At 42.4% G+C, this 26,887-nt stretch overlaps 1 protein-coding gene across 4 annotated transcripts in view; it reads right to left on the minus strand.

Moving 5' to 3' along the window:
• Nucleotides 1-22,941: 22,941 nt before the first annotated feature.
• The window catches only part of LOC106573299 (liprin-beta-1), a 90,607-nt gene continuing 86,661 nt past the window's right edge, over nt 22,942-26,887 (minus strand). For all 4 annotated transcript variants that reach the window (XM_014148234.3, XM_014148233.3, XM_014148232.3 and 1 more), the window contains 2 exons: nt 26,734-26,799; nt 22,942-26,309 (listed from right to left, as the gene is read on the minus strand). In XM_014148234.3, the coding sequence (XP_014003709.1) occupies nt 26,226-26,309; nt 26,734-26,799 (150 nt within the window). In that variant the 3' untranslated portion in view covers nt 22,942-26,225. The remainder of the gene's footprint in view (nt 26,310-26,733; nt 26,800-26,887) is intronic.

A 26,887-nucleotide genomic window follows, 5' to 3' on the forward strand; every position in this document is an offset into this window, starting at 1 on the left:
TGATTTTCAATTTGAACGTCATTATTTCTATGTAGCCTACACTTTCTTGTTCTGAACTTCTAACATGGGTGGGATGGGAGTGGCTTCCTGACAATGATCAAGAGCAGCTGCTCACCCATTTGACAGCTCCAATGCAGTTACACCTTGGACACCTCCAAAACATCAGCTATGCAGGTGTCAGCGGTTAATTAACGCTTTATCTGATTGAATCTAGGCCTAGTAGTTTTCCTTGGTAAATGACCACTACCTGCTCACACCCTAGCTAGAACAACAGAAGTAACTTGTAAAATAATACAATTTGAACTACATACTCTGTTTTTTTTTTTGTGTAGAGGCGACTGACAATGTTGAGCACTTGAGTTCCAGTTTGGAAGGAAAAATGTACATTCAAGGGCTGTGTTCTTTTCATGTGCGTGTTCTTTTTGTACATTTGTTCTGGCAGAAAATGTAACCACAGTGTAAACAAAGGATTAAAAAAAATATGTATACTGAACAAAAATATAAACACAACATGCAACAATTTCAAAGATTTTACTGAGTTACAGTTCATACAAGGTAATCTGTAAATAAATTAATTAGGCCCTAATCTATGGATTTCATATGACTGGGAATACAGATATGCATCTGTTGGTCAGATACCTTAAAAAAAGAAAAGTAGGGGAATGGATCAGAAAACAACTCAGTATCTGGTGTGACCACCATTTGCCTCATGCAGCGCGACATCTCCTTCGCATAGAGTTGATCAGGCTGTTGATTGTGGCCTGTGGAATGTTGTCCCACTCCATTTCAATGGCTGAACATGCTGTCATACACGTCGATCCAGAGCATCCCAAACATGCTCAATGGCTAACTTGTCTGGTGAGTATGCAGGCCATGGAAGAACTGGGACATTTTCAGCGTCAAGGAATTGTGTACAGATCCTTGCAACATGGGGCAGTGCATTATCATGCTGAAACATCCGGTGATGGCAGCAGATAAATGGCACAACAATGAGCTTCAGGGTTTCGTCATGGTTTCTCTGCATTAAAATACTAAACAATATGGAATTGTTTTAAGAAGGTCATACCAAGGATCATTTTGCTATTTGATTTTTGACCCCTTGAGGTATTATATTTTGATTTGATAAAATATCGTATTTGGCCTTACTGCTATTTGCCTATACAAACGCATTGAATAACAGCCCCCCAAAAAACTATCAAAAGGTAGGTTGTTCTGAAGTGTCTGTCCTATTTGAGAGATACAAATGTTTATTTTTCTTTGTAATACTGTATTTAACCCCTTATTTTCGGCACTAAACAGTCTCCATATATAATTCCATAAATTTTTGCAACTGATACCGGGGACCTACAGGCGAGTCTTGTGAGGCATGTGGGCAAAACGGATCGTGTTCGTGAGAGTCTCATCTTTCCATAGAGGGGAATCGTTTGAAGGCCAAACCGTTCGTACACTACAGACAATTTTGTGGGATGTCTCAGTCTGAAAAACACTAGCTCTGTCACCTTTCTGCAAATGGTATTTTGCCTTAACAGCACGGTTTAATCAAATTTTATTGGTCACATACACATGGTTAGCAGATGTTATTGCAAGTAACGAAATGCTTGTGTTTCTAGGTCTGACAGTGCAGAAATATCAACAATTCCACAACAACTACCTAATACACACATCTAAGTAAAGGCATGGAATAAGAATATGTAAATGTATGGATTAGCAATGACCGAGCGGCACAGGCAAGATACAATAGATGGTATAAAATACAGTATATAAACTCAGAAAAAAAGGAAACATCCTCTCACTGTCAACTGCGTTTATTTTCAGCAAACTTAACATGTGTAAATATTTGTATAAACATAAGATTCACCAACAGACATAAACTGAACAAGTTCCACAGTCATGTGACTAACAAATGTAATAATATGTCCCTGAACAAAGGGGGGGTCAAAATCAAAAGTAACAGTATCTGGTGTGGCCAATAGCTGTTTTAAGTACTGCACTACATCTCATGGACTGCACCAGATTTGCCCATTCTTGCTGTGAGATGTTACCCAACTCTTCCACCAAGGCACCTGCAAGTTCCCGGACATTTCTGGGGGGAATGGCCCTAGCCCTCACCCTCTGATCCAACAGGTCCCAGACGTGCTCAATGGGATTGAGATTCGTGCTCTTCGCTGGCCATGGCAGAACACTGACATTCCTGTCTTGCAGGAAATCACGCACAGAACAAGCAGTATGGCTGGTGGCATGGTCATGCTGGAGGGTCATGTCAGGCTGAGCCTGCATGAAGGGTACCACATGAGGGAGGAGGATGTCTTCCCTGTAACGCATAGCGTTGAGATTGCCTTCAATGACAACAAGCTCAGTTCGATGATGTTGTGACACACCGCCCCAGACCATGATGGACCCTCCACCTCCAAATCGATCCCGCTCCAGAGTACAGGCCTCGGTGTTAAGACTCATTCCTTCGATGGTAAACGCGATTCCGACCATCACCCCTGGTGAGACAAAACCGCGACTCGTCAGTGAAGAGCAATTTTTGCCAGTCCTGTCTGGTCCAGCGACGGTGGGTTTGTGCCCATAGGCGACATTGTTGCCGGTGATGTCTGGTGAGGACCTGCCTTACAACAGGCCTACAAGCCCTCAGTCCAGCCTCTCTCAGCCTATTGCAGACAGTCTGAGCACTGATGGAGGGATTGTGCGTTCCTGGTGTAACTCGGGCAGTTGTTGTTCCCATCCTGTACCTGTCCCGCAGGTGTGATGTTCGGATGTACCGATCCTGTGCAGGTGTTACACGTGGTCTGCCACTGCAAGGACGATCAGCTGTCCATCCTGTAGCTCGGTCTTAGGCGTCTCACAGTACAGACATTGCAATTTATTGCCCTGGCCACATCTGCAGTCCTCATGCCTCCTTGCAGCATGCCTAAGGTACGTTCACGCAAATGAGCAGGGACCCTGGGCATCTTTCATTTGATGTTTTTCAGAGTCAGTGGAAAGGCCTCTTTAGTGTGCTAAGTTTTCATAAATGTGACCTTAGCTGCCTACCGTCTGTAAGCATCTTAACGACCGTTTCACAGGTGCATGTTCATTAATTGTTTATGGTTCATTGAACAAGCATGGGAAACAGTGTTTAAACCCTTTACAATGAAGATTGAGAAGTTATTTGGATTTTACGAATTATCTTTGAAAGACAGGGTCCTGAAAAAAGGGATGTTTCTTTTTTTGCTAAGTTTACATATGGGATGAGTAATGCAAGATATGTAAACATTATTAAAGTGACATTAATAAAGTGACTAGTGATCCATTTGTTAATGTGGCCAATGATTTAAAGTCTGTATGTAGGCAGCAGCCTCTCTGTGTTAGTGATGGCTGTTTAACAGTCTGTTGACCTTGAGATTGAAAAATAGCTTCTGTCTCTCGGTCCCAGCTTTGATGCACCTGTACTGACCTCGCCTTCTGGATGGTAGCGGGGTAACCAGGCCGTGGCTCGGGTGGTTGTTGTCCTTGATCTTTTTGGCATTCCTGTAACATAGGGTGCTGAAGGTGTCCTGGGGGGCAGGTAGTTTAATCATAATGAAAGACAAACACACACACTGTGCTGCCAGTCAGTGTTGGGTGTGAGATGCAACTGAAATTTTGCGGGTGAGGAGAGTGCGAGAGAGGATAGTGGAAGCGCTGGGCATCTTGTTATGACATGCATTATCTGAATTAGGCTCACAGAATTATATGAAGGAATTGATAATGTCTTTAAACTCCCGAGTTGGTTTAACGTTGGACCAGAGAAAACATTAGCTAGCTAACAACTTGTGTGTGCAGAGCAGCACTAGAATTAAAAACACGTATTTTTGTAGTTAATCAATCCAATGTGAAACGTGATAACTATAGTATCCTTACCTAGCATTGAAAAAGTGAATCCATTAATTTAAACATCTCTCCCAAATTTCTGAATCATGCTTGTAACTCTGTCAGTAGCCTACAGCAACCTATGCTTCAGAGGGGAAGGGCAGGTAGCCTGCATACCATACCATCTGGCAAAGATTTTCAGCTGGCAGGAAGACTCTGGAATATGTTTCAGTGACAGAGGGCTTTGCATAGGCGCTTTGTTGCGTTTTTTGGGGGACTGAATAAAATGCCCGGAATGTAAAAAGAAAGTTATTAACCGGTTCCCATGCTTTTAAAATTACGGTTCTGTTCCGGAACAGTATAGATCATTTTCATTTCTGGTTCGGGTTCTATTCCTCAAATAATTTCGTTATTTTCTGGTTTTCGGTTCTGTTCCCTGAACTGGTTCAACCCCTTGATGCAGACTTTCGACCTATTGTTCACCCGTCTTGGAATACCTGATGGTCAAATGCCGACCCTTCTACCTCCCCATAGAGTTTTCCTTTGTTATCGTGACTGCTGTATACATTCCACCTCAGGGCAACAACAAGCTGGCACTTAATGAACTGTATGAGACTAAAAACAAGCTGGAAACCATGCACCTAGAGGCTGCTTTTATTGTTGCTGGCAATTTTAATTCCACATCACTAAGACACGTGATGCAAAATGTATCAACACATCTCCTTCTCCACTAGGGGTGATAAAGTCCTAGGCCACTGTTCCTCAACCCAAAAGAAAGCATATAAGACCCTCCCCCATTCCCCCTTCGCCAAGTCTGATCAATTCTCTACACTGTTTCCTGTTTAGAGAGAAATGGTGCGACATAGGCGAATGCGATGGATTGCGAGGCATCCAATGCAAAAACACAGATACCATATCTCTAGCTTAGACTGACATATTTGTATGGGGATTTTTGTGTTATGCTAATTAGATTCCCCAGGGGCGTGGACATCAACCTTAGGGGGTTCAAGCACAACCCTTATACTGTAGTTGAAAAAACAACAAACTATAACTGCATTGAAATTGTAAACTTCTGAACCTTTCAAAAGAGGACGATGAAAAAGGAAACTGCTCTCCTGGACCATTCATGCAAGTCAAAACCTAACAAATATTTCTAAATGATCATTAGGTCTTCTGATAACATTATCATAAATACAACTGCTCAACGGCCTTTAAATGTACAATGTGAAGTGTTGAACCCCAGAGTAGTACTGCGCAGACGGGTGTACAAATGACCTGTGGACAATCGTGTGTATTGAGTCTGCAAAATGGAATACTTGCATTTGGCCAACATTGACAGAGCATGGAACCTGTCTCTGAGCAAACTCTGCACGTTTCTCCTCTTCCATACAAACACAACACGATCACACACATGCACACATAAACGGATATTGGCTCCTTTGTTGAGGGGCAAAGACATTTATGAGAGTTTTGGATGGAGCCCCCCACTCAGTGGCAGCGGTGCCTGTGAAAACACAGTGGAGCACTGCACACTCGGGGTTCACGCCTTCCATGGTAATTTACCACTGTCCTCTGAGCTGGGCCCAAGTCCAAGTTCCTGCCCCCTCCCAAACCCTGAATACCCTTCTACACCCCCCTCACTCACTTTTGCCGACCATTTCAGACAACGAGGAAAGAAATGCCCACCTCTAATTTCTGAAAATGTGACTGTTTGCATGGGGAGAAAATTTGCATTGATACGAATGAAACATACATACTGTACACCATGCACACACACATCAGATTGTAAAACCAGCTAAACACAAGCAGACACTGATCATTTTTGCAGTACCAATAAAAGTGTATTTCTCAGACCCAGGGGACATGCTCAGTCTTAGTTACTTACTTGGGCTGGATGAAACTGTTGACACATCGTGTCCTGGACCGTCGACCTGGTTCACCTGGACCGTTGACCTTTGCCATCCTGGTTCACCAGGATGGCAAAGGGCTCAATCTGGCAGGAACCATGTGATGTGAGACATGGTGAGTCGGATACATCAAAGAAGGTTGTTGTTTTGACCTTTTAAAAATAATGTTCACTTTTTTAGTTGTTACTTATTTTTGACCTAGGGTGTAGTTGTTTCATCAAAACTGGGATTTGTGATCTGGTTAAGATCAGCAATTGTTTTTAAAAGTTTACTTACCCCTGAACTCAAGTGCAGTGCATTCAGAAAGTATTCAGACACTTTGACTTTTTCCACATTTTGTTACATTACAGCTTTATTCTAAAATGTATCAAATAGTTTTTCCCCCTCACAATAACCCATAATGACAAAGCAAAAACAGTATAGAAATGTTTGCTAATTTATTCAAAATAACAAAAAAATCGAAAATCACATTTACATAGGTTTTCAGACCCTTTACTCAAGCCACTCCTGCGTTGTATTAACTGTGTGCTTAGGGTCATTGTCCTGTTGGAAGGTGAACCTTTACCCCAGTCTGAGGTCCTATGAGCAGGTTTTCATCAAGGATCTCTCTACACTTTGCTCCATTCATCTTTCCCTCGATCCTGACTAGTCTCCCAGTCCCTTCCGCTGAAAAACATCCCCACAGCATGATCCTGCCACCACCATGCTTCACCGTAGGGATGGTGCCAGGAATCCTACAGACGTGATGCTTGGCATGCAGGCCAAAGAGTTCAATCTTGGTTTCATCAGACCAGAGATCTAGTTTCTCAGGGTCTGAGAGTATTTAGGTGTGTTGTGGCAAACTCCAAGTGGGTTGTCATGTGCCTTTTACTGAGGAGTGGCTTCCGTCTGGCCACTACCATAAAGGCCTGATTGGTGGAGTGCTGCAGAGATGGTTGTCCTTCTGGAAGGTTCTCCCATCTCCACAGAGGAACTCTAGAGCTCTGTCAGAGTGACCACTGGGTTCTTGGTCACCTCCCTGACCAAGGTCCTTATTCCCTGATTGCTCAGTTTGGCCGGGCGGCCATCTCTAGGAAGAGTCTTGTTGGTTCCAAACTTCTTCCATTTAAGAATGATGAAGGCCACTGTGTTCTTGGGAACCTTCAATGCTGCAGAAGGAGCTCGGAGCTCTATAGGCAACTGCTTCAACCTCATGGCTTGGTTATTTTCTCTGACATGCACTGTCAACTATAGACAGGTGTGTGCCTTTCCAAACCATGTCCAATCAATTTAATTTACCACAGGTGGAAGTTGTAGAAACATCTGCAGGATGATCAATGGAAACAGGATGCACCTGAGCTCAATTATGGGTCTCATTGCAAAGGGTCTGAATACTTAGGTAAATAAGGTAACTGTTTTTTATTTTTAATACATTTGCAAAAGTTTCTAAAAACCTGGTTTCACTTTGTCATTATGGGGTATTGTGTGTAGATTGCTGTCTTAAAAAATATATATTTTAGAATAAGGCTGTAAGGTAACAAAAGGTGGAACAAATCTAGGAGTCTGAATACTTTCCGAAGGCACTGTGTGGTGCAATTTGTGTTTAGTATCCCATATAAATAAAATGTCTGCAACCGCTCTGTAGAGTGGTGAAGCCAGAGTGCTATTGAGTGCTACTGTAGACCTTCATTGCAAAACAGTGTTTTAATCAATTATTTGGTGATGTGAATATATTTAGTATAGTTTTATCTAAAAAAAAGTATTTATTTTTAGATTTTTTTAAATGACATTCACTGTCCTTCCCTTCCTCCTCTGAGCCTCCACTGTTGGGAACAGATAACCAAACAATCACTTGGAACTGATTTCCTGGTGTTTTTATAGTCTTATACACCCCACCCCCCCCCCCCCCCCCCCCCGCCGAAAAAATAAATAAATATATATATATATTCTGACTTCAACTGTGTGTGTATATATATATATACACACACACAGTTGAAGTCAGAAGTTTACATACACATTTAAACTCAGTTTTTCACAATTCCTGACATTTCATCTGAGTAAAAATTCCCTATCTTAAGTCAGTTAGGATCACCACTTGATTTTAAGAATGTGAAATGTCAGAATAATAGTAGAGTGATTTATTTATTTCATCACATTCCCAGTGGGTCAGAAGTTTACATACGCTCAATTAGTATTTGGTAGCATTGCCTTTAAATTGTTTAACTTGGGTCAAACGTTTCGGGTAGCCTTCCATAAGCTTCCCACAATAAATTGGGTGAATTTTGGCCCATTCCTCCTGACAGAGCTGGTGTAACTGAGTCAGGTGTGTAGGCCTCCTTGCTCGCACACGCTTTTTCAGTTCTTTTCACAAATTTTCTGTAGGAATGAGGTCAGGGCTTTGTGATGGCCACTCCAATACCTTGACTTTGTTCTCCTTAAGCCATTTTGCAACAATTTTGTAAATACGCTTGGTGTCAATGTCCATTTGGAAGAGCCATTTGCGACCAAGCTTTAACTTCCTGACTGATGTCTTGAGATATTGCTTCAATATATCCACATAATTTTCCATCCTCATGATGCCATCTATTTTGTCAAGTGCACCAGTCCCTCCTGCAGCAAAGCACCCCCACAACATGATGCTGCCAGCCCCGTCCTTCACGGTTGGGATGGTGTTCTTCGGCTTGCAAGCCTCCCCCTTTTTTCTCCAAACATAACGATGGTCATTATGGCCAAACAGTTCTATTTTTGTTTCATCAGACCAGAGGAGATTTCTCCAAAAAGTACAATCTTTCTCCCCATGTGCAGTTGAAAACCGTAGTCTGGCTTTTTTATGGCGGTTTTTGAGCAGTAGCTTCTTCCTTGCTGAGCGGCCTTTCAAGTTATGTCGATATAGGACTCGTTTTACTGTGGATATAGATACTTTTGTACCTGTTTCCTCCAGAATCTTCACAAGGTCCTTTGCTGTTGTTCTGGGATTGATTTGCACTTTTCGCACCAAAGTACGTTCATCTCTAGGTGACAGAACGCGTCTCCTTCCTGAGCGGTATGACGGCTGCGTTGTCCCATGGTGTTTATACTTGCGTACTATTGTTTGTACAGATGAACGTGGTACCTTCAGGCATTTGGAAATTGCTCCCAAGGATGAACCAGACTTGTGGAGGTCTACAATTTTTTTCTGAGGTCTTGGCTGATTTCTTTTTATTTTCCCATGATGTCAAGCAAAGAGGCACTGAGTTTGAAGGTAGGCCTTAAAATACATCCACAGGTACACCTCCAACTGACTCAAATGTTGTCAATTAGCCAGAAGCTTCAAAAGCCATGACATAATTTTCTGGAATTTTTCAAGCTGTTTAAAGGCACAGTCAACTTAGTGTATGTAAACTTCTGACCCACTGGAATTGTGATTAAGTGAAATAATCTGTTTGTAAACAATTGTTGGAAAAATTACTTGTGTCATGCACAAAGTAGATGTCCTAACCGACTTGCCAAAACTATAGTTTGTTATCAAGAATTGTGTGGAGTGGTTGAAAAACAAGTTAATGATTCCAACCTAATTTGTTTTTTTTCTCCCAAGATTTGGGGGGTGGGGGGGGTAAAGGCAACCAGACTTGTTTGTTGTTCAGTCACTTATTTTTTTATGCGAATTTGTTCTTAATCCATTAAATCCATTTTCTTTAACAAATGACCTACTCGCTTGTTTTTGGCTCTAACACTCTGAACCCCCTCCTGCTCTCTCGCTAGCTTTCCGACCCGTATTTAAAAAGCAGTTACAATAAAATCATAGTGGCGCTCCTTTGTGCTCGCTCCCTTGGCCCTGTGAAAAGCTGAAATGTTTTAAAACTGTCACCGCTCAAACAAAAGGTAATGGCTGTGATATATTTAGCATCCCCCCCTCCTCTTCAGCAGCTATGCTAATACAGTCCACAGCTGTGGCAGCTTTACTGTTCAGAGGCAGAGGAGGGGTAGGGTGGTGAAGGCGAGGGTAAAAAGAGGGGTGGTGGACAGGGGTGAAAGAGAACCCTAGATTGACTGTGTGTCAACAAACTCAGCTGGAAGAGAAAGGAGGATGCCCCTTCAAAAGCCCCCTCAAATGGAGGTGCAAAGGAGGGGGGGTGCGGAGATAAATGATACGGAGGCAGGATTCAAAGAAGAAGGAGGAAGACAGCGGATTGGAGGGAGGGAAGGAGGGTGGGTGTCTTTTGCAAAGCTTTTCTGGGCCTTCAAACTTCGATGGGCAATGAGTGAGAGTGATCGGGGGAGAGAGAGAGAGGAGACAAAAGAGCTAATACCCATAAAGCAGGGCCAGCATCAGAGCATGAGGAGGAGATAAGACCCCGCTTTTCACTAGGGCTCCTTATCGGCCTCAGGAGGTGACATGGGGGGGCTTAATGAAAGCAGTTCACATGACAATGCTGCAATACACAACAAGGCCATAAAAACATTTAGGCTACTGACTGAGGGAAGGGGGAGATGAAAGCTCTGCTGCAAGTGCATCTATAGAGGGTAGCATTAACATGGTAGAAAATCTTGTAGCCAATTTACGGCTGGTGTTCTTGAAGAAATAGGCCTACTTGGAAGGACACTTACAGCAAGTTGACTATTAGGGAAAAAAATGTTGGCCAAGAAAACACCCCAAGCTCATTTTCAGGGTGTTTAATCTTTTTAACCACCAGACCAGTGGCATCTTGTCCTGAAAGGCTGAAGCCTCCACATCACAACTGCTTTAATATATGTTCCTGCAGTACTATTAAAAACCACAGGGGGTCGTGAGGGGGGAGGGCGGGTCACTGGCTTTGTCTGTGGTCCCCCACAGAAATGCACTGCTGTGTTGGACCAATAAATCACTGCACTGGTTATTAAGGTCCCACACAGATGGTGCAGGGTTACAGGCTAGTAGACTCAGTCCCAGCACCCAGTCCCCTGGCATAAGCCATGGTATTACAGTCATCTTCAAGTAAAGGAACAGCAGAAGCAAGAAACAGCAACGAGAGTGTGTGTGCTGATGTTGTTTGCCCTTTTTTGTGCAAAGGGGCATTCCAGAGAGCCATGATGAAGGGGGAGGGCAGGTTTCATTAGGGTGGAATGATTGGGGACAATAAATTAAGCAGTAGGCTGAATGCTTCATTGGTCTTCTCCCACACATATAGCCCGCCTTGTGAACAGAAAAGTGGGTTAATTACAACCATAACTCACCTCAACACATTCATGTCAACATACCTGATGGCTGATCTTATTAAACCACATGACACTGCTCCAGAGGAGGACCAGGATAAATGGGGACTTAGTTTAGACTTCATGAAAATTGGTTGGAGAATTTGTAGAGATAATGTGATTATATGAGCTTAATACATGAAAATCCTTAACTAGGTCTTTCTTAACTTTGAAGAATGGGTAGCCTATCCATTCAATAGCTAAGAAAGGCCTAGTTAAGGATAGGTTAAGTATGAATATTAAGGGCCTTGAGGCCTAGGTAAGTATGAATCTCAGAGAAATATTATCAAACTAAAACGAAAATGAACGTAAATATAATTGTGGTCAATTTCACCTTCAACTTTAGCACAGGTTAGTCTAATAAATGCTAACCTAGATCAGAAAACAACAGCTACAGTGGGAGGTTGAATGGTAATGTCCAGCTGATACATGCTCCAGAGGTCCGCTCTATTGTGAGTGAGGGGGGAGAAAGTTGTCTTGTGCTAAAGAGAGACTTAACTAGCCTGAACACGGGGGCTTAACTCCAAAGGGGAGGGGAAAAACCAACATGGTCGCCGGGGTTGGAGGAAACCATGGTGAGGAGGCTAGCAACCGCCTGTCAGTAATGGAATGAGCAGCCCGAAAGAAGCGGTAACTAGACACTGGGGGAAATACACAGAGTTGACCCAAGCGATGAGAGAGAGAGTGGGAATAATCGGTCAGCTGTTTGTGTTGACAAATTGATTATAATTTGTTTAGCCTGGGCCTGACTGGCAGCACAAGTGCAGCAGGTGAATTCCAATTCACCATATTCATGGGACATAACCATCCATAACACCTCTGAATATAGACCCAAACATAGAAAAATGTTTTGGGGAAAAAACTGTTTGTAAAATATATGAATGCCTTGATACTATCTCTAGCTAAATGGGTTAGGCTACATTGAATGGCCCGGGAGGATGTGATTTTTTCCATAATAAAACTCTTATATGTAATTATGCTACTTGATGCTGCTCTGATCCCATGATTGTTCTTTAATGACTAATAAATCCCTGTATAAATGACAAAAGGTTTAGAGAGGATTTGAGAGCCCTCGACATGGCCTTTGAGTTGGGGCAGCTCTCCCACCTCTCCCCAGCCTAAAGCTCAGTCCCCCCAGTCCCAATCCGCTCCCCAGTGCCCTGGTCTTGCCTCAGTGACGGGGTGGGGTGCAGGGACCACCAGGGGTGAGGTGGCCCCTCGTATGGTGGTTACAGTAATCTAATTAGAGCTGTCCCCCAAAACTGGGCGGTGCCTCAGCGCTCTGCTCACCCCCCCACCAACAAAAAATAACATCTCATTTAGAACCAGCCAGAATCCCACAATAGCCTATACCCGCTACTTCACAAGAAAAGTTTGCCTTGTGTGGAGAAAAAAAGTGCAACACTAATTATGCAATATCAAAGCTGTAGCTGAACATGGTGTTTTACTAAAGAGACACCGTGAGAAGTTGTTGAGAGAGAGCATCGCAGAATCCTGGTGCGTTTTAACAAATACTCTGCACGCTAATAAACCAAAAGACACAATCAGAGGCCAAAAGACAGGCAGTAAAAAGTTTTACTTAAAATCATTAACCCTCTGGTTGCTGCCAAACTTCACTTCTCCCCCCGGCCATCCTGTCAATCAATGCTGCCCCTCTATGGCAAGGATCGAAATTGACAGGCAGGTCAGTCACCATGGAGACCACTTGAACACTTCTGAAGAGGCAACAGGCCGCGTTGCCTAGTAGTGTGCTTTCTAAGTCAACACAAATGACTACCACCTCTGACTCTTGTCCAGTTACTTTCTAATGAAGTACTGCCAGCAGAATGAATAAATGGCACGGATTTTCTTGCTCTCTGTAGCTATAGGACAGAAAGAGCAGTAACTGGCTTGTTGGTATTTGATAAATCCTCACAAAAGTAAAGCTATTGTTTTTAACAAACAAGTAATGCTTGTAGGCAACACTCAAACCAAATGAGAATGGACGGTAGAATAAATGGAGGTTCAAAGTGTAAGATTAAGCACGATGGTCATTAGTCACCTGTTTATGCTCATCTCAATTTTCAATATGGTCCACTCTGGAAAATCTTCAAAGATTTGACCACATGAATAACTCAACCACTCAACAATCAGGGCTTCTAGCAGCTACCTGTCATAGGCTACTTACTGGATACTGCTCATTGGACTGGTATGTAAACTGTGTGGAACTGTGAAAACTGAACTTGAGGGTTCACTTATGACAGAGGCTTGGCTGTTAGAATGCACTGTCATCTGCTGGCCTCCTAGGATATTACAGGTGAAGGTGCAGATATTGGGTATGAATCTGATGGCTAGTGCAGATGTGACGATGGTGGCCGTATATCTATTGTTCTTGGTGTGACAGTCATTTTGCATGGTTGATGTCCAGGAGTCTTCGTATACATTAAGTATAACAGAAACATTTTCAATCCAACTGCAGCTTGAGGCTGCAATCTCTGCGGGATATAATTTGTAACCAGGCTCCAGAGTCAAACTCCAGGTAGGCTATCAGTAAACCCAGTGATTCCCAATCCTTCCCAATACTACTAACCTGGTCACACAGATCTGTATGTACCATATATGCATTAGATGAGTTAATTCCTCTGACTCAAAAACTACAACTCCTCAAGATGGTGTTTATTTTGGAATAATCTTTACGTCACTTTGAGTGTGATTTAGAATGAAGATACATAATGTGATTGTTGCTGTGTCACAAAAAGCTAAAAACACTGAACAAACATACAGGCTAGCTACATAGAAAATATATGAAATACCAAACCCAGTGGTGTGGAGCCTGGAGAAGTGGGTATACTCTAATATTGCCCAAAATGTCCCAAACGGCAGGAAAGGCGCCCTGTGTGGAAAATTCTATAAGAAACAGTTACATACACTCGGAATGAACTAAAATGAAAAATCCCATATTTATCTTTCACAGTCAGGCCAAGCTGTACTGTGCAAGCAGCGGTGTAGTGCTTCAGGAGCGCGGAGGAGCAGTGATCACTAAATGTATTTACATATGAGTTCTACATTTCTAACTTATATTTCCATCGCTGTCTATGAAACTACTGGCATTTGCAGTGCACATTTTAGAACGGTGTTTGCGCAAATTGCAATTTGGGACATTCTCATGTAGGACTACCGCCGTGTGCACATTGCCGCGCCTAAAATGTGAAGAAATTATCGTTTATCAAAAGTTTAAGCTGAACTTTCTGATCTGTTCCATCAGCCTTTTTAATTGATACAGCGTATACCTCCACTACACTACTTTGATATGCAGTGGCAATTTTAGCATGTAAATCTTGGTGGGTCAAAAAAAATAGAAAGTGGGTTGCATGCCAGCAAAGCCACTACACAACACATCACTAAACAATACATTAATTGCACTATAACGGTGACAACAAACTGTTAGGGCCTACATAAAGCTGTCCCAGCAGCAGAGCTTTCTTTTCAGCACCATGGAGTGAATCCTTACCACTGCTACACCTGGCTATCAGCAGAGCCTTGTCTGGCAGCGAAACAGTTAATTCAGCCTCATTTTCTGCCTTTAAAAAACATAGCTGATATCGCTGACTTGCTTAAACAAATGTGGTTTCTACTGACAATTGAGATGTACAAACTATGGCATAAGGGGACCCCAAGCGGATTAGAGGCAATCTGTAATTTCGATTAAGACATTAATGAGCGAGCTACGATGGACGTAGTCAATATATCTATTTGTTCAGCTCGTTTGAAAATATACAGCGACAGAATTCAGAACATGGGCCGTTCTGACAGTGTTCTCCCTGTACACCAAGTCAGAACGGTAAGATAAATAAAGGGGGCATATAAGCAGACAATGAAAGCTCTTACAATATTCGATGATTACATTTCTCAAAAACAGGTTATAGACTACATGTCAGAACAGTAGGCAAAATAAAGAGGTGAAAATAGACCAAATTATTATGATGAACATGAGGTACTAACAGCTTACTACACAACATACACTTAGTATTACTTTCTTAGCTACAGTATACATATCTCCCTGGCATGTTACATAATTTATGCAGCAGCATACAATACATTTTTGGACTCACCTTGTTGTGCTGTGCTCACTTGAACAGGAAGGTGGCGCGGCGGTCCTTCGTGGGCAAATCTTGTCATCAAATTTTGTCATCAAAGTCTGGCATTCTCTGGATTTCTGGTACTTTCAAGACAACTGGGAACTCTGAGAAAAAAAGGTTGATGTCAGTGATCTTTCCAATCCAAGATGTTGTAGCAGTCGGACGTGTGTTTTGTCTTGTCCCGGGTAAATATCATTTTTCTCGTTATTTTTTGTATATATATTTTAATCTCACTTTCCATCTACAGACTGAATATACTCTCCTGCAACCCGCCTCACCCAATGTGGTATGGGTCTGCTATTTTTATACTTTAGAACCGGAACCCCCATCAGAACCTAACCAGCTAACAAGCTACTAGCTAGTAGTCAGTTAGCCACTGCTAGCGGTCTTCACCGTTAACCAGGACACCAGCCAGCCTCAGCTCGGTCAATACCGGCCAGTCTGCATAGCGCGATATCAACTCAGAGCATATCGCACTGCTTTTTCTCTACCACATCTCCGGATTCCTACCGCAAGCTCTGAACCTTTTCACCGGATCATCGCAGCTAGCTAGCTGCAATCTGAGGGGCTACTCCTGGCTAACGTCTCTGTCCCGAAGCAAGCACCAGTTAGCCTTGAGCTAGCTTCGAGCTAGGCCCATCTCCCGGCTAGCCAAAGAGGTCCACCAGCTAATTCTTGGGCTACAATACCTCTTTTGCAAATTGGCCTGGACCATTTACTGCGGACACGGAGCCCTGTTGATCCATCTCGACTGATCTGCCGACGTAACCGTCCGAGGTGGTTACAACAGGCTCTTCCGTTGCGACGTCGCCGAAGGCCCTTCTGCTATTCCCGGCCCGCTAGCTGTCTGAATCGCCATGTCTCCAGCTCGCCTAGCATAGGGGTGACTACTGAATCGGCTCCCTGACTCACCTATTGTTACTCACTGGACCCTATGATCACTGGGCTACACATGCCTCTCCCTAATGTCAATATGCCTTGACTACTGCTGTTTTGGTTAGTGATTATTGTCTTATTTCACTGTAGAGCCTCCAGCCCTGCTCAATATGCCTTAGCTAGCCCTTATGTTCCACCCCCACACATGCGGTGACCGCACCTGGCTTAAATGGTGCCTCTGGAGACAAAACCTCTCTCATCGTCACTCAATGCCTAGGCATACCTCCACTGTACTCACATCCTACCATACCCTTGTCTGTACATTATGCCTTGAATCTATTCTTCCACGCCCAGAAATCTGCTACTTTTACTCTCTGTTCCGAACGCACAAGATGACCAGTTCTTATAGCTGTACCCTTATCCTACTCATCATCTGTTCCTCTGGTGATGTAGAGGTTAACCCAGGCCCTGCAGCCCCCAGCACCACTCCCATTCCCCAGGCGCTCTCATTTGTTGACTTCTGTAACCGTAAAAGCCTTGTTTTGCATGTTAACATTAGAAGCCTCCTCCCTAAGTTTGTTTTATTCACTGCTTTAGCACACTCCGCTAACCCTGATGTCCTAGCCTTGTCTGAATCCTGGCTTAGGAAGGCCACCAAAAATCCTGACATTTCCATCCCCAACTACAACATTTTCCGACAAGATAGAACTGCCAAAGGGGGTGGAGTTGCAATCTACTGCAGAGATAGCCTGCAGAGTTCTGTCATACTTTCCAGGTCTGTGCCCAAAATTCAAGCTTCTACTTTTAAAAATCCACCTTTCCATAAAACAAGTCTCTCACCGTTGCCGCTTGTTATAGACCCCCCTCGGGCCCCAGCTGTGCCCTGGACACAATTTATTGCCCCCCATCTATCTTCAGAGTTCGTACTGTTAGGTGACCTAAACGGGGATATGCTTAACACACCGTCCTACAATCTAAGCCGGATGCCCTCAATCTCACAAATTATCAAGGAACCTACCAGGTACAACCCCAAATCCATAACCATGGGCACCCTCTTAGATATCATCCTGACCAACTGCCCTCTAAATACACCTCTGATCCTTCAACCAGGATCTCAGTGATCACTGCCTCATTGCTTGTGTCCGTAATGGGTCCGCGGTCAAATGACCACCCCTCATCACTGTCAAACGCTCCCTAAACCACTTCAGCAAGCAGGCCTTTCTAATCGACCTGGGCTGGGTATCCTGGAAGGATTATGACCGTATCCTGTCAGTAGAGGATGCTTGGTTGCTCTTTAAAATTGCTCTCCTCACCATCTTAAATAAGCATAGCCGATTCAAAAAATGTCGAACTAAGAACAGATATAGCCCTTGGTTTACCCCAGACTTGACTGCCCTTGTCCAGCACAAAAACATCCTGTGGCGTTCTGCATTAGCATCGAATAGCCCCTGCGATATGCAGCTTTCAGGGAAGCCACGAACCAATATACACAGTCAGTTAGGAAAGCTAAGGCTAGCTTTTTCAAACAGAAATTTGCATCCTGTACCACTAATTCCAAAAGGTTTTGGGACACTGTAAAGTCCATGGAGAATAATATCCCCTTCTCCCAGCTGCCCACTGCACTGAGGCTAGAAAACACTGTCACCACCGATAAATCTACGATAATCAATATTTTCAAGAAGCATTTTTCAACGGCTTGGCATGCTTTCCATCTGGCTACCCCTACAGCTCTGCACCCCCTGCAGTAACTTGCCCTAGCCCCCCCCACACACTTCTCCTTCACCCAAATCTAGACAGCTGATGTTCTGAAAGAGCGGCAAAATTTGGACCCCTACAAATAAGCTGGGCTAGACAATCTGGACCCTCTCTTAATAAAATTATCCACCGAAATTGTTGCAACCCCTATTACTAGCCTGTTCAACCTCTCTTTCGTATCGTCTGAGATCCCCGAAGATTGGATCTCAGGAACACCATGCTCCCCTGTGGCTCATTTGGTAGAGCATGGTAGAGCATCAGTTGGTAGAGCATGATTGCTTCTGTGGACAGGTGTCTTTTATACAGGTAACAATCTGAGATTAGGAGCACTCCCTTTAAGAGTGTGCTCCTAATCTCAGCTCATTACCTGTATAAAAGACACCTGGGAGCCAGAAATCTTTCTGATTGAGAGGGGATCAAATACTTATTTCCCTCATTAAAATGCAAATCAATTTATAACATTTTTGACATGCGTTTTTCAGGATTTTTTGTTGTTGTTATTCTGTCTCTCACTGTTCAAATAAACCTACCATTAAAATGATAGACTGATAATTTCTTTGTCAGTGGGCAAACGTACAAAATCAGCAGGGGATCAAATACTTTTTTCCCTCACTGCAGGTGAGAGGTCACTTGGTCGGGTCAACAGGAAGTATTATTAAAGAGATGCTTTACATTGAAATACAGATGTAGATGTCCCAGAGTTAATGATCCAAGGTCAGTTTTGCATTTCACCTCCTGATGATTATGATGACTGACCGTGTTAGAATAAAAAAACAAGGCTTAATCATGCTCTCTCTCTATCCATCTGCCTCTCGTCTACAGGTATGTTTTGATGTGAGAGAGGAAGCCAGTCCCGTCATCGCCACCTCACCTGCTCTTAAGATAACCTTCGGGCCAACTGGGGTCCCAAGGCTGGTTAGAAGACACCGCTAGAGACACTGTAATTGTGATGAAGTGAGAGAATATTAGGGTAGCACTGTAATTCATTAATCATATGCTGTCTGCCTCTGTTCTTACCGCTTTCCCTTGTCTTCTAGACCTCTCTCCTCACCTCGTCTTTCTTCCTCGTTTTATAACGCACACCATATGTGCATTGAAGTACAGATTGAACTTGTATTTATAATATTACAATTATCATAATGCATGTATTATGTATTCATAACACCTGGATAATGAACTTATTTCAATAAAGCGTTTCACATTCTCCACTGGTTGAAATTAAGTATCTCATTGAAATACTATCCTGTGTCCTTAGATTAATGCAGATGAAGGGAGTTAGATATGCATAGGTTTTTTTCTGTATATATGAATTACAAATCAGCCTTTACTTAAATCATGTTTCTAGTCTATTGCGTAGTTACAATGTGTAATCATTAATGTCCCAGGAGCAGGAGTGGTAAACACTGTTGAAGTGCATAATTGTAATACATACATGCAGACACAGCATCATTCAAAGAATGGAGTTTGATACACCTGGTTTTGGATATGACTGAAAAAGAATTACACAGAGATTCATACCTGAACCGCACCTTTATTTGCCAAGGAAGAGTACATGATCAGTGAATATATGCAATGTACAGGCTTCAATGTGGGGATCTTGTGTGGTAATAACTACAGTACATGTATATAGGACTTGCATCCTTGGCACAATAAAGTTACTATATTCTACTCAATCCATAGACGTCATTAATACCATTCAGACTTGAAGTTGATACAACAACTATAATAGCTGAGGTTCATAGATTGGTATGAATATTAGTTCAGAACCTAACGTTTCAGGGTTTTTCCACTACACAATAAGCAAGTAACGTAAACTCACGCACTTTTGTACATCGCGTTGGTCGGTACAATTGACCTTATTTTAGCACCCAAAAAACGTAATACTTCCAGATCAACTGTAATATCAATACCAATCTAAAGCACAATTTCTCCCCTTTCCAACAAAATCAATGACGAGACCTTCATGATGCCCATATCTGCATGATTCGAGAAGGCAATGAGCTCCGTCTGGTCTCTTTAAAATTGGCGGGTGGGGAAGCTAAACCTATTGCGTGATAGTGAGAAGGAGAGATGTCGTGTGGGGAAACGGCTTTTTTCACTCGATCTGTCCAACTTATCACTTACTGCCTCTGAAATGTAAATTAAACACTAATAAGAGTTTATATAATGTGTCATTACATACCTATTTGAAGATTTGTGTCGAATTTGAATCGGGTTTTTAGGGCGGTGCTAAAGTGATCTTCAGAAGTAAACAGCAGCTTTTAAGAGTCATGATAGCTTGCAGTGATGACACAAAAAATGACAAGGTATCCCCCCTTACCCTGTCCCTTTATTGTTTTTAAACAGTGAGAGAAGTGCTACACCTGGTGGAGAGAGGCTGTAAGACAGGATTAGTTGCTTTATGTGTGCTGTTCGTTACGCCAAAACATGTCACGATGTAACGTACCAATACTATAGAGTTATTAACATGTCAATCAACGCTTCAATAGAAACGTAGTTCACACCCCAGATTTTGATGTCAACACAGTCCCTATAGTCCCATTAGTTTTCTTTGCAGCATCGTTTGAATGTCGCGGTAGAGCACATTTGTACGGAATGGGGTTAGCGTACGTTAAATAGTTAGCTGTTACTTCAGCTGCATTGCACGGCAAGGCAAGCTTACTCAATTGTACATTCAATTTTCAGTAAATGCTTTAGCAAGCTAGATTCTTTACATCCACTGTTTCCCAAGACAGCCTGGTTTGTTGGTTTTCTCGAGAGTCCCTAAAATATTAAACACAAATTACAATGTCATACTCATGTCATTACACCAGCTAACTAGCTGGCTAATGTTAGCTAGTCAACTAACTTGCTAAATAGCGATTTTCTGAAATGAACTTAATGACAAAAAAATATGCACCATCGTTTGTCTCTACATTAACCAACATATTCCTCGCAATTGTACATTTTTTGCTTGACTCGTTATGACGTTATAATTACTTACATTTGCTTCCCCGTAATGTTTTGTCAGCCATCTTCGCTGAAGAAAGTCACCAGGCTCGTGTCAAATTTGTCATTGGAACCACTCAATATGATTGGTCATAAAAAACCTTAGGACCCAAATGCATAATGAGTGCTCTAACTCCCCCTTGTTGTGGTCTGGAGCAATTTTTTTAAATTGATTTTTATTTCACCTTTATTTAACCAGGTAGGCCAGTTGAGAACAGGTTCTTATTTACAACTGCGACCTGGCAAAGATAAAGCAAAGCAGTGCAACAAAAACAACTACACAGAGTTACACATAAACAAACCTACAGTCAATAACACAAAATAAATATCTGTATACAGTGTGTGCAAATGAATTAAGGAGGTAAGGCAATAAATACGCCATAGTGGCGAAGTAATTACAATTTACACTGGAGTGATATATGTGCAGATGATGATGTGCAAGTAGAAATACTGGTGTGCAAAAGAGCAGAAAAACAAAAACAAATATGGGTTGAGGTAGGTAGTTGGTAGGATGGGCTATTTACAGATGGGCTGTGTACAGCTGCAGCGATCAGTAAGCTGCTCTGACAGCTGATGCTTAAAGTTAGTGAGGGAGATATGTCTCCAACTTCAGTGATTTTTGCAATTTGTTCCAGTCATTGGCAGCAGAGAACTGGAAGGAAAGATGGCCAAAGTAGGTGTTGGCTTTGGGGATGACCAGTGAAATATACCTGCTGGAGCGCGTGCTACGGGTGGGTGTTCCTATGGTGACCAGTGAGCTAAGAGAAGGCAGAGCTTTACCTAGCAAAGACTTGTAGATGACCTGGAGCCAGTGGGTTTGGCAATGAATATGTAGCGAGGACCAGCCAACGAGAGCATACAGGTCGCAGTGGTGGGTAGTATATGGGGCTTTGGTGACAAAACGGATGGCACTGTAATGCTGGGTACCTCCAAGTCCCGCGGTTTAAGCTCACAACTTTTAAAGGAGGAACCACTGTATACCTATAGTTACTTACTGTACATGTTAGCATGGGTCAAATGAGGCACGATCATACAGCCCCTGCATAAATCAAATATACAAATATTCCCCATATCTCGTTTTCATGCGGCATTCGATCATCTCTCTGACAGACAGGGAAGAGGTTGTGTTTACAAAGAAGCCCTTGAGCAACCTTTCTCCATCCAGAGCCAGTCTTTGAGGTCCCCATGTCGTCAGCATCACCCCCAACGTCCATGGGACTCCCGGGGAAGCCGAACACCAGCACCATCCCCAAACAGTCCGTATCCACCAGGCCACAAAACTCCTCCAAGACGCTCTTGTTCCAGAACAGCGCATCGGCAGCTGCCCTCTCCCTTGCGCTGCTTCCCACCACTCAGCCTACAACCAAGCCTCTGGAGGCCTGATATCCATCAGGTCTGCACTGGGAACTGTACTAGGATCCACCCGTCGGGCCCCAGGAAGGTGCAGAGCCAGTCCACCCCAGCAACAGGCTCTACCGTTTGGTCATCTTGCTGGTGACAATGCAGTTGTGGAGATGAACTGGACCAGGAAGACGTCGTTGAGGGTGTCCAGGCTGGGCTGCAGCTGGTCCTGGAAGCCCAGGAAGGTCCTCAGCTGGCAGGCTGTATGGAGAGATGCCCGGGAGAAGACCTCAGACTGGACACCCCTCTGCATCTCCTCAGTCAGCTCCTGAGAGCTTCCCAGGCCAATGTTGGCAGAAATCTTCGACCTATTCGACTGAAACCTCAAATCTCAATTTGAACCTAGAGCAAACTTTTTAGTCTAGCGCTATTGAAAGACTTTCCCCATTAGAGACAATGGAAAATACTAAATCCCTTTACAAAATGTACAAGACCCTTAGATGAGTTCAGTGTTATTTTCCTCCTTCAATGAAACCTCTCAAGTCATTGTTCTTCATTATGGAGTTGCAGTTATATCCCTAGTTTAGCTCAGGACCAATATATCATGATGGAAGATCAAGGTGATTGCCATGCAAAATACATTGTCCAGACTACATCAACAGCAGCAAGCTGTGAATGAGGTGGCTCAGTTGTAGTTTTACATGAAGAACATGTCACACACAGCAGCCTACTCTACTTCTGCCTGAACAGAACCAAAGAAACTGCAATGCTCTTGTCCTGACCCTCTATTTTGCTTTTAATATCTGTGGAAATGTGTTTGATCTGTTCATCATTCTGCAAATAGTGGCTTGTCAAACCTTCATCTTAAAGTGCACAAAGAGTAGGAAACAGCAAACAAAGTTGTTCAAGCTGGGCAACTACTGTACAAATGGTCTGTGACTGTCAAGAATCCCTTTATTTGCTTGGTGTTAACAAAAATAAGAGTCTGTACAAACATGGAGAGGTAAAGGCTTTTAAATGGTAATGAATCTGCATTGCAAAACAAACCTATATGCTTTATGTTCTACATTTCCAATCCTACTTGAGAAATTAGACAGACAGTTTAAATGAATTCATTGACCCTAGAAATGGGTAAAAACTCAACCAGTAAACAGTACAAACTTTATCCTCATGTGGTTAGGGTGTTGCATAACAGTGTCATTGCTTTTGTGACATTCTTGCATTGCTTTATCGCTCAACTCTTTGAACATGCTACAACAGCCTGAACGCCAGTCACTTTCTTTTCTCTTGCCAATCCAATTCCATAAGGAGTTGGCAAGAGAGCAGAAACAGACTGGAACCCAGGCTAGCTACGGTATTCTCAAAATAACTATGCTATCTGGCAATATTTATCTCAGTACAAATTATAGTAAACAAGAAATCCATATTCCATTAGCAGGTGTACAACATTTTGGCTACAAGAAAGGCTTCAATAACATGCAATGACACTTTAAAAAGGAATTATATGCTTTGAACTGTATATTATAGGTGGAAATGCATTCAAATAAACACCATTACTGGGAGTGTCTAGGATATGGCGAGATGTGTTGAAAGAATAAAAATGTTGCAGCTGAAATAGTCTGGTTTTCTGTGTAAACCATAGCAGCTGTCTTGGGGCATTTATTTAACTTGGGCAATACTGCACAGAAAATATTTTTATTTTTTTCTTCCTCTGACAGTGACTCTGTTAAAAAGCCAAACATATTCTTAAAATGACATATTAGACTTTGCAAAAGCCCTACATTACATCTTAATGTAAAAAAAAAGGGTTTATCAGATATTGATATGGCTCACTTTAATACTTAAATTCCACAGAAAGATGGCTAGTATAAAAACAATGACTACAAATGTCTCCAGTATCCAGCTGGTAGGCAAATTATGGTGGCATATTGCTCTGAAATAATTCCTCTCCAAATAGGACAGTTAAAATGGACTTGTACTGTCAATAGTAGTTGGCTAAGGCCCAGTTCTCTGACATTTTAGAGAAACATTTGCATATGCCCACACTCAAGAAGTTTTGCTTCCCCCCCCCACACACACACACACACACACACACACACACACACACACCCACACACACAAGAATGAATATTGAGAGAGAATTGACATTGACTAAGGAAAATAAGAAAAATAAGAAAAATAAATTAATTGATGATTAAAGGTTAAATATGTTAAAGTTTGAAAGCATGGACAAATGTATAGTGGCAGAGGTGATTAAAGGGTGATTAGAATAATTTAGTAAGAGGGTTAACAATGTGTGATTTAAGTAATCCAGTAAAATAGTTAATGTGATGTTTGCTTTAAGGTATGATGCATATAGACTATGTTTGTTAAGTATAGAGGAACAAGGCCTCAGGGCCTGTTGGAGATTGATAATGGAAGGCTATAATGTTGAAATGTAATGATTAAATGTTTAATTTGTTGGATATTTAAGAGGTAATGGGAGTAATTAGTTAAATTGGAGAGGGATTAATATGGTGCCAAGTGGGGAATGGTAATGTGAAAAAAATGTCAGTTTAAAAATTAGTTTAAGGATGTTAACTTGATCTGGAAATCTCCAGGTTAGAACGTTTAGGGGTGAAGCGGATTGAGATCCAACTTAGGTGAGAAAAAAGTGGGAGTTAAGGGGGCTGAAAAAGCACCTTTTTGAACCATGGCCACATTAGGTGTTAACCACTGGATGCGTCATTGGGGTAGGTGTTAACCACTGGATGCGTCATTGGGGTAGGTGTTAACCACAATGAGTTAGCAGAAAGAAAAAGGGATGGTATAAAAGAGCTATGATTTTTGGAGGGAAGGGCACTCTAAGCTTGCCAGAATAGCCTGTTGACTGCTGGAAGAAGATTTTTGCTGTAGCTTTATAGCCTACAATATATTTAGATTTTTTTGTTTGTTTACTTATTACATTTACATTTTAGGCATACCCAGTTGAAGTAAAATTCTAGGAGGATTCCTTAAGGTTACCTCAATGATAGAGGTGTGGTAAAGTAGCTGTTAGAGTTTCTAGGTGCCTTCTGAGGGTCTGATCATCCTGTGGGGGGGAGCCAAAAAAAACAGTTGAGAGTTGTATAAGGTTTTTCTTGTTATTAAATACTGTGCTTCTCATAAAATTGTAACAGACAAAACATTTTATTGGAACACCCCAACAGGGATTTAGTTAAGGGTGCTGGAGGTTGTCTATCAATTTAATTTACAGTAAATCTTTGCTTATAATTGATTTGTGATTGATTGGGGATTTTTTATGCCTGTTTCTGGAATTTTGAATAAACTCACTTTGTTGTTCTAAAACCCCGTGTCATAAAAGAGTCATACAACCGCATGTCGTTTTACTCTAGGTTTCTGAAATATGCTTGATTAATTGAGGATCTCTAGCTAGTTTTCTTGGTTAATCATTCCATAGGGAACCCAAGTAGCTGGTATAAAGGAACCTGGGACCCGAACTATAGGTACTGAGTGCATTGGTAGGAGTCATAGGAAGGGGTGTCTCTCGGCTAAAAGCCAACCCAGAGGAGGGCGACCCATTCAGTGTGCTGAGGTTGACACTCTGGCCCGGACAATCCTGAGAAGACACCGGGTTTATAAGGTTCAGGGTTAGGGAGCGTAGGCACTCTACTTCGGGGATAGCCCACTTTACTGTAAGGCCCTTACTGTTGAGCTTGAGGAACAGTCCCTCGCTGTAGACTAGCTCAGAGGTAAGGCAGAGCAGGAGCTATCAGATCTGTAGGGATTAATGGGAATTGATAACTGACCTGCTATTGGGTAGGCAGGGGCGAATTGAATTGTTAATCATGCAGAGGTGGTATTTTAGCTTTGGCAGCACCTTAAAAAAACAAGTGTATCAATCCACATGACAACAGACATGGACTTTTTAATTTCTTTAAAAAAAAGTTATGCCTAAAATACTAAAAAGAGATCTGGTGCTTGTTGGGGGGTACGGAGAGTTGGAGGGGGGTACGGAGAGTTGGAGGGTACGGTGGAGTCAGTGTGTGCTAGTGGCACACCTGGGTTCAAATACTTTGAGTGTTTGCTTTAGCCTGCCTGGAGTGCCACTTTTTGGACTTTTCTATTCCTATTGCATTCCATCCCAAAAGGCAAGCTCAATCAAGCACAGCTAAAGTATTTTAAATTATTCCAAATAGTATTTCAATCCTGGTCTGCTAGTCCCATAGCGCTGGCCTCAAACGTTGGAATCGTCATCTGTTACGCTGGGGTTGGGAGAGTTCGAGGTCTCTTTGAAGAATTCATCATCTTTCAGCATGCTCTGGAAACCGACAGGAAATACAGGAAAATAGGGATTAATACTAGAGAAGAACTGTAAAAACCCCACTGAAATATTCCCATATTTATATTTATGTCAGAAAGGCCACTTATACCCTAAAATATTGTTAGGTACAACTATTTGGATTGTCCTTTGTAGATGTTCAATACTCTGTCAACAACATTTGAACTAACTATCCACTAACCCTCAACTTTAACCCTTACCCTAACCTTTATTCTAAACCTAACCGTAACCTTAGCAAGAAGTTGCTTATCAACAGATAGTTTGTTGATCGCATGACCATCTGTTGATCATCTATATATGGGACTATCCAAATATAGTGACATATTGTTATCCACAAACCATATCAACATAATACTTAAGCACAGTTAAAACAGGAATAAAAAGAAGATAGTTTCCTTCATACCGTCAAGTTTTGGATGCCCTCAGAGAAGGCTCCAATCTGCCTCACAGTTCCCTCTGAGTCTTCCATCTACAATAACAGATGAGGTTTGACACTCAACACCACTACTAAGAACACCTGTTAGTAGACCTGTTTGTGTGTTCTTTCAGAGCAGCTG

This window comes from Salmo salar, chromosome 16 (assembly GCF_965601325.2).
Source record: "Salmo salar chromosome 16, fSalSal1, whole genome shotgun sequence".
Classification (NCBI taxonomy): Eukaryota; Metazoa; Chordata; class Actinopteri; order Salmoniformes; family Salmonidae; genus Salmo; species Salmo salar.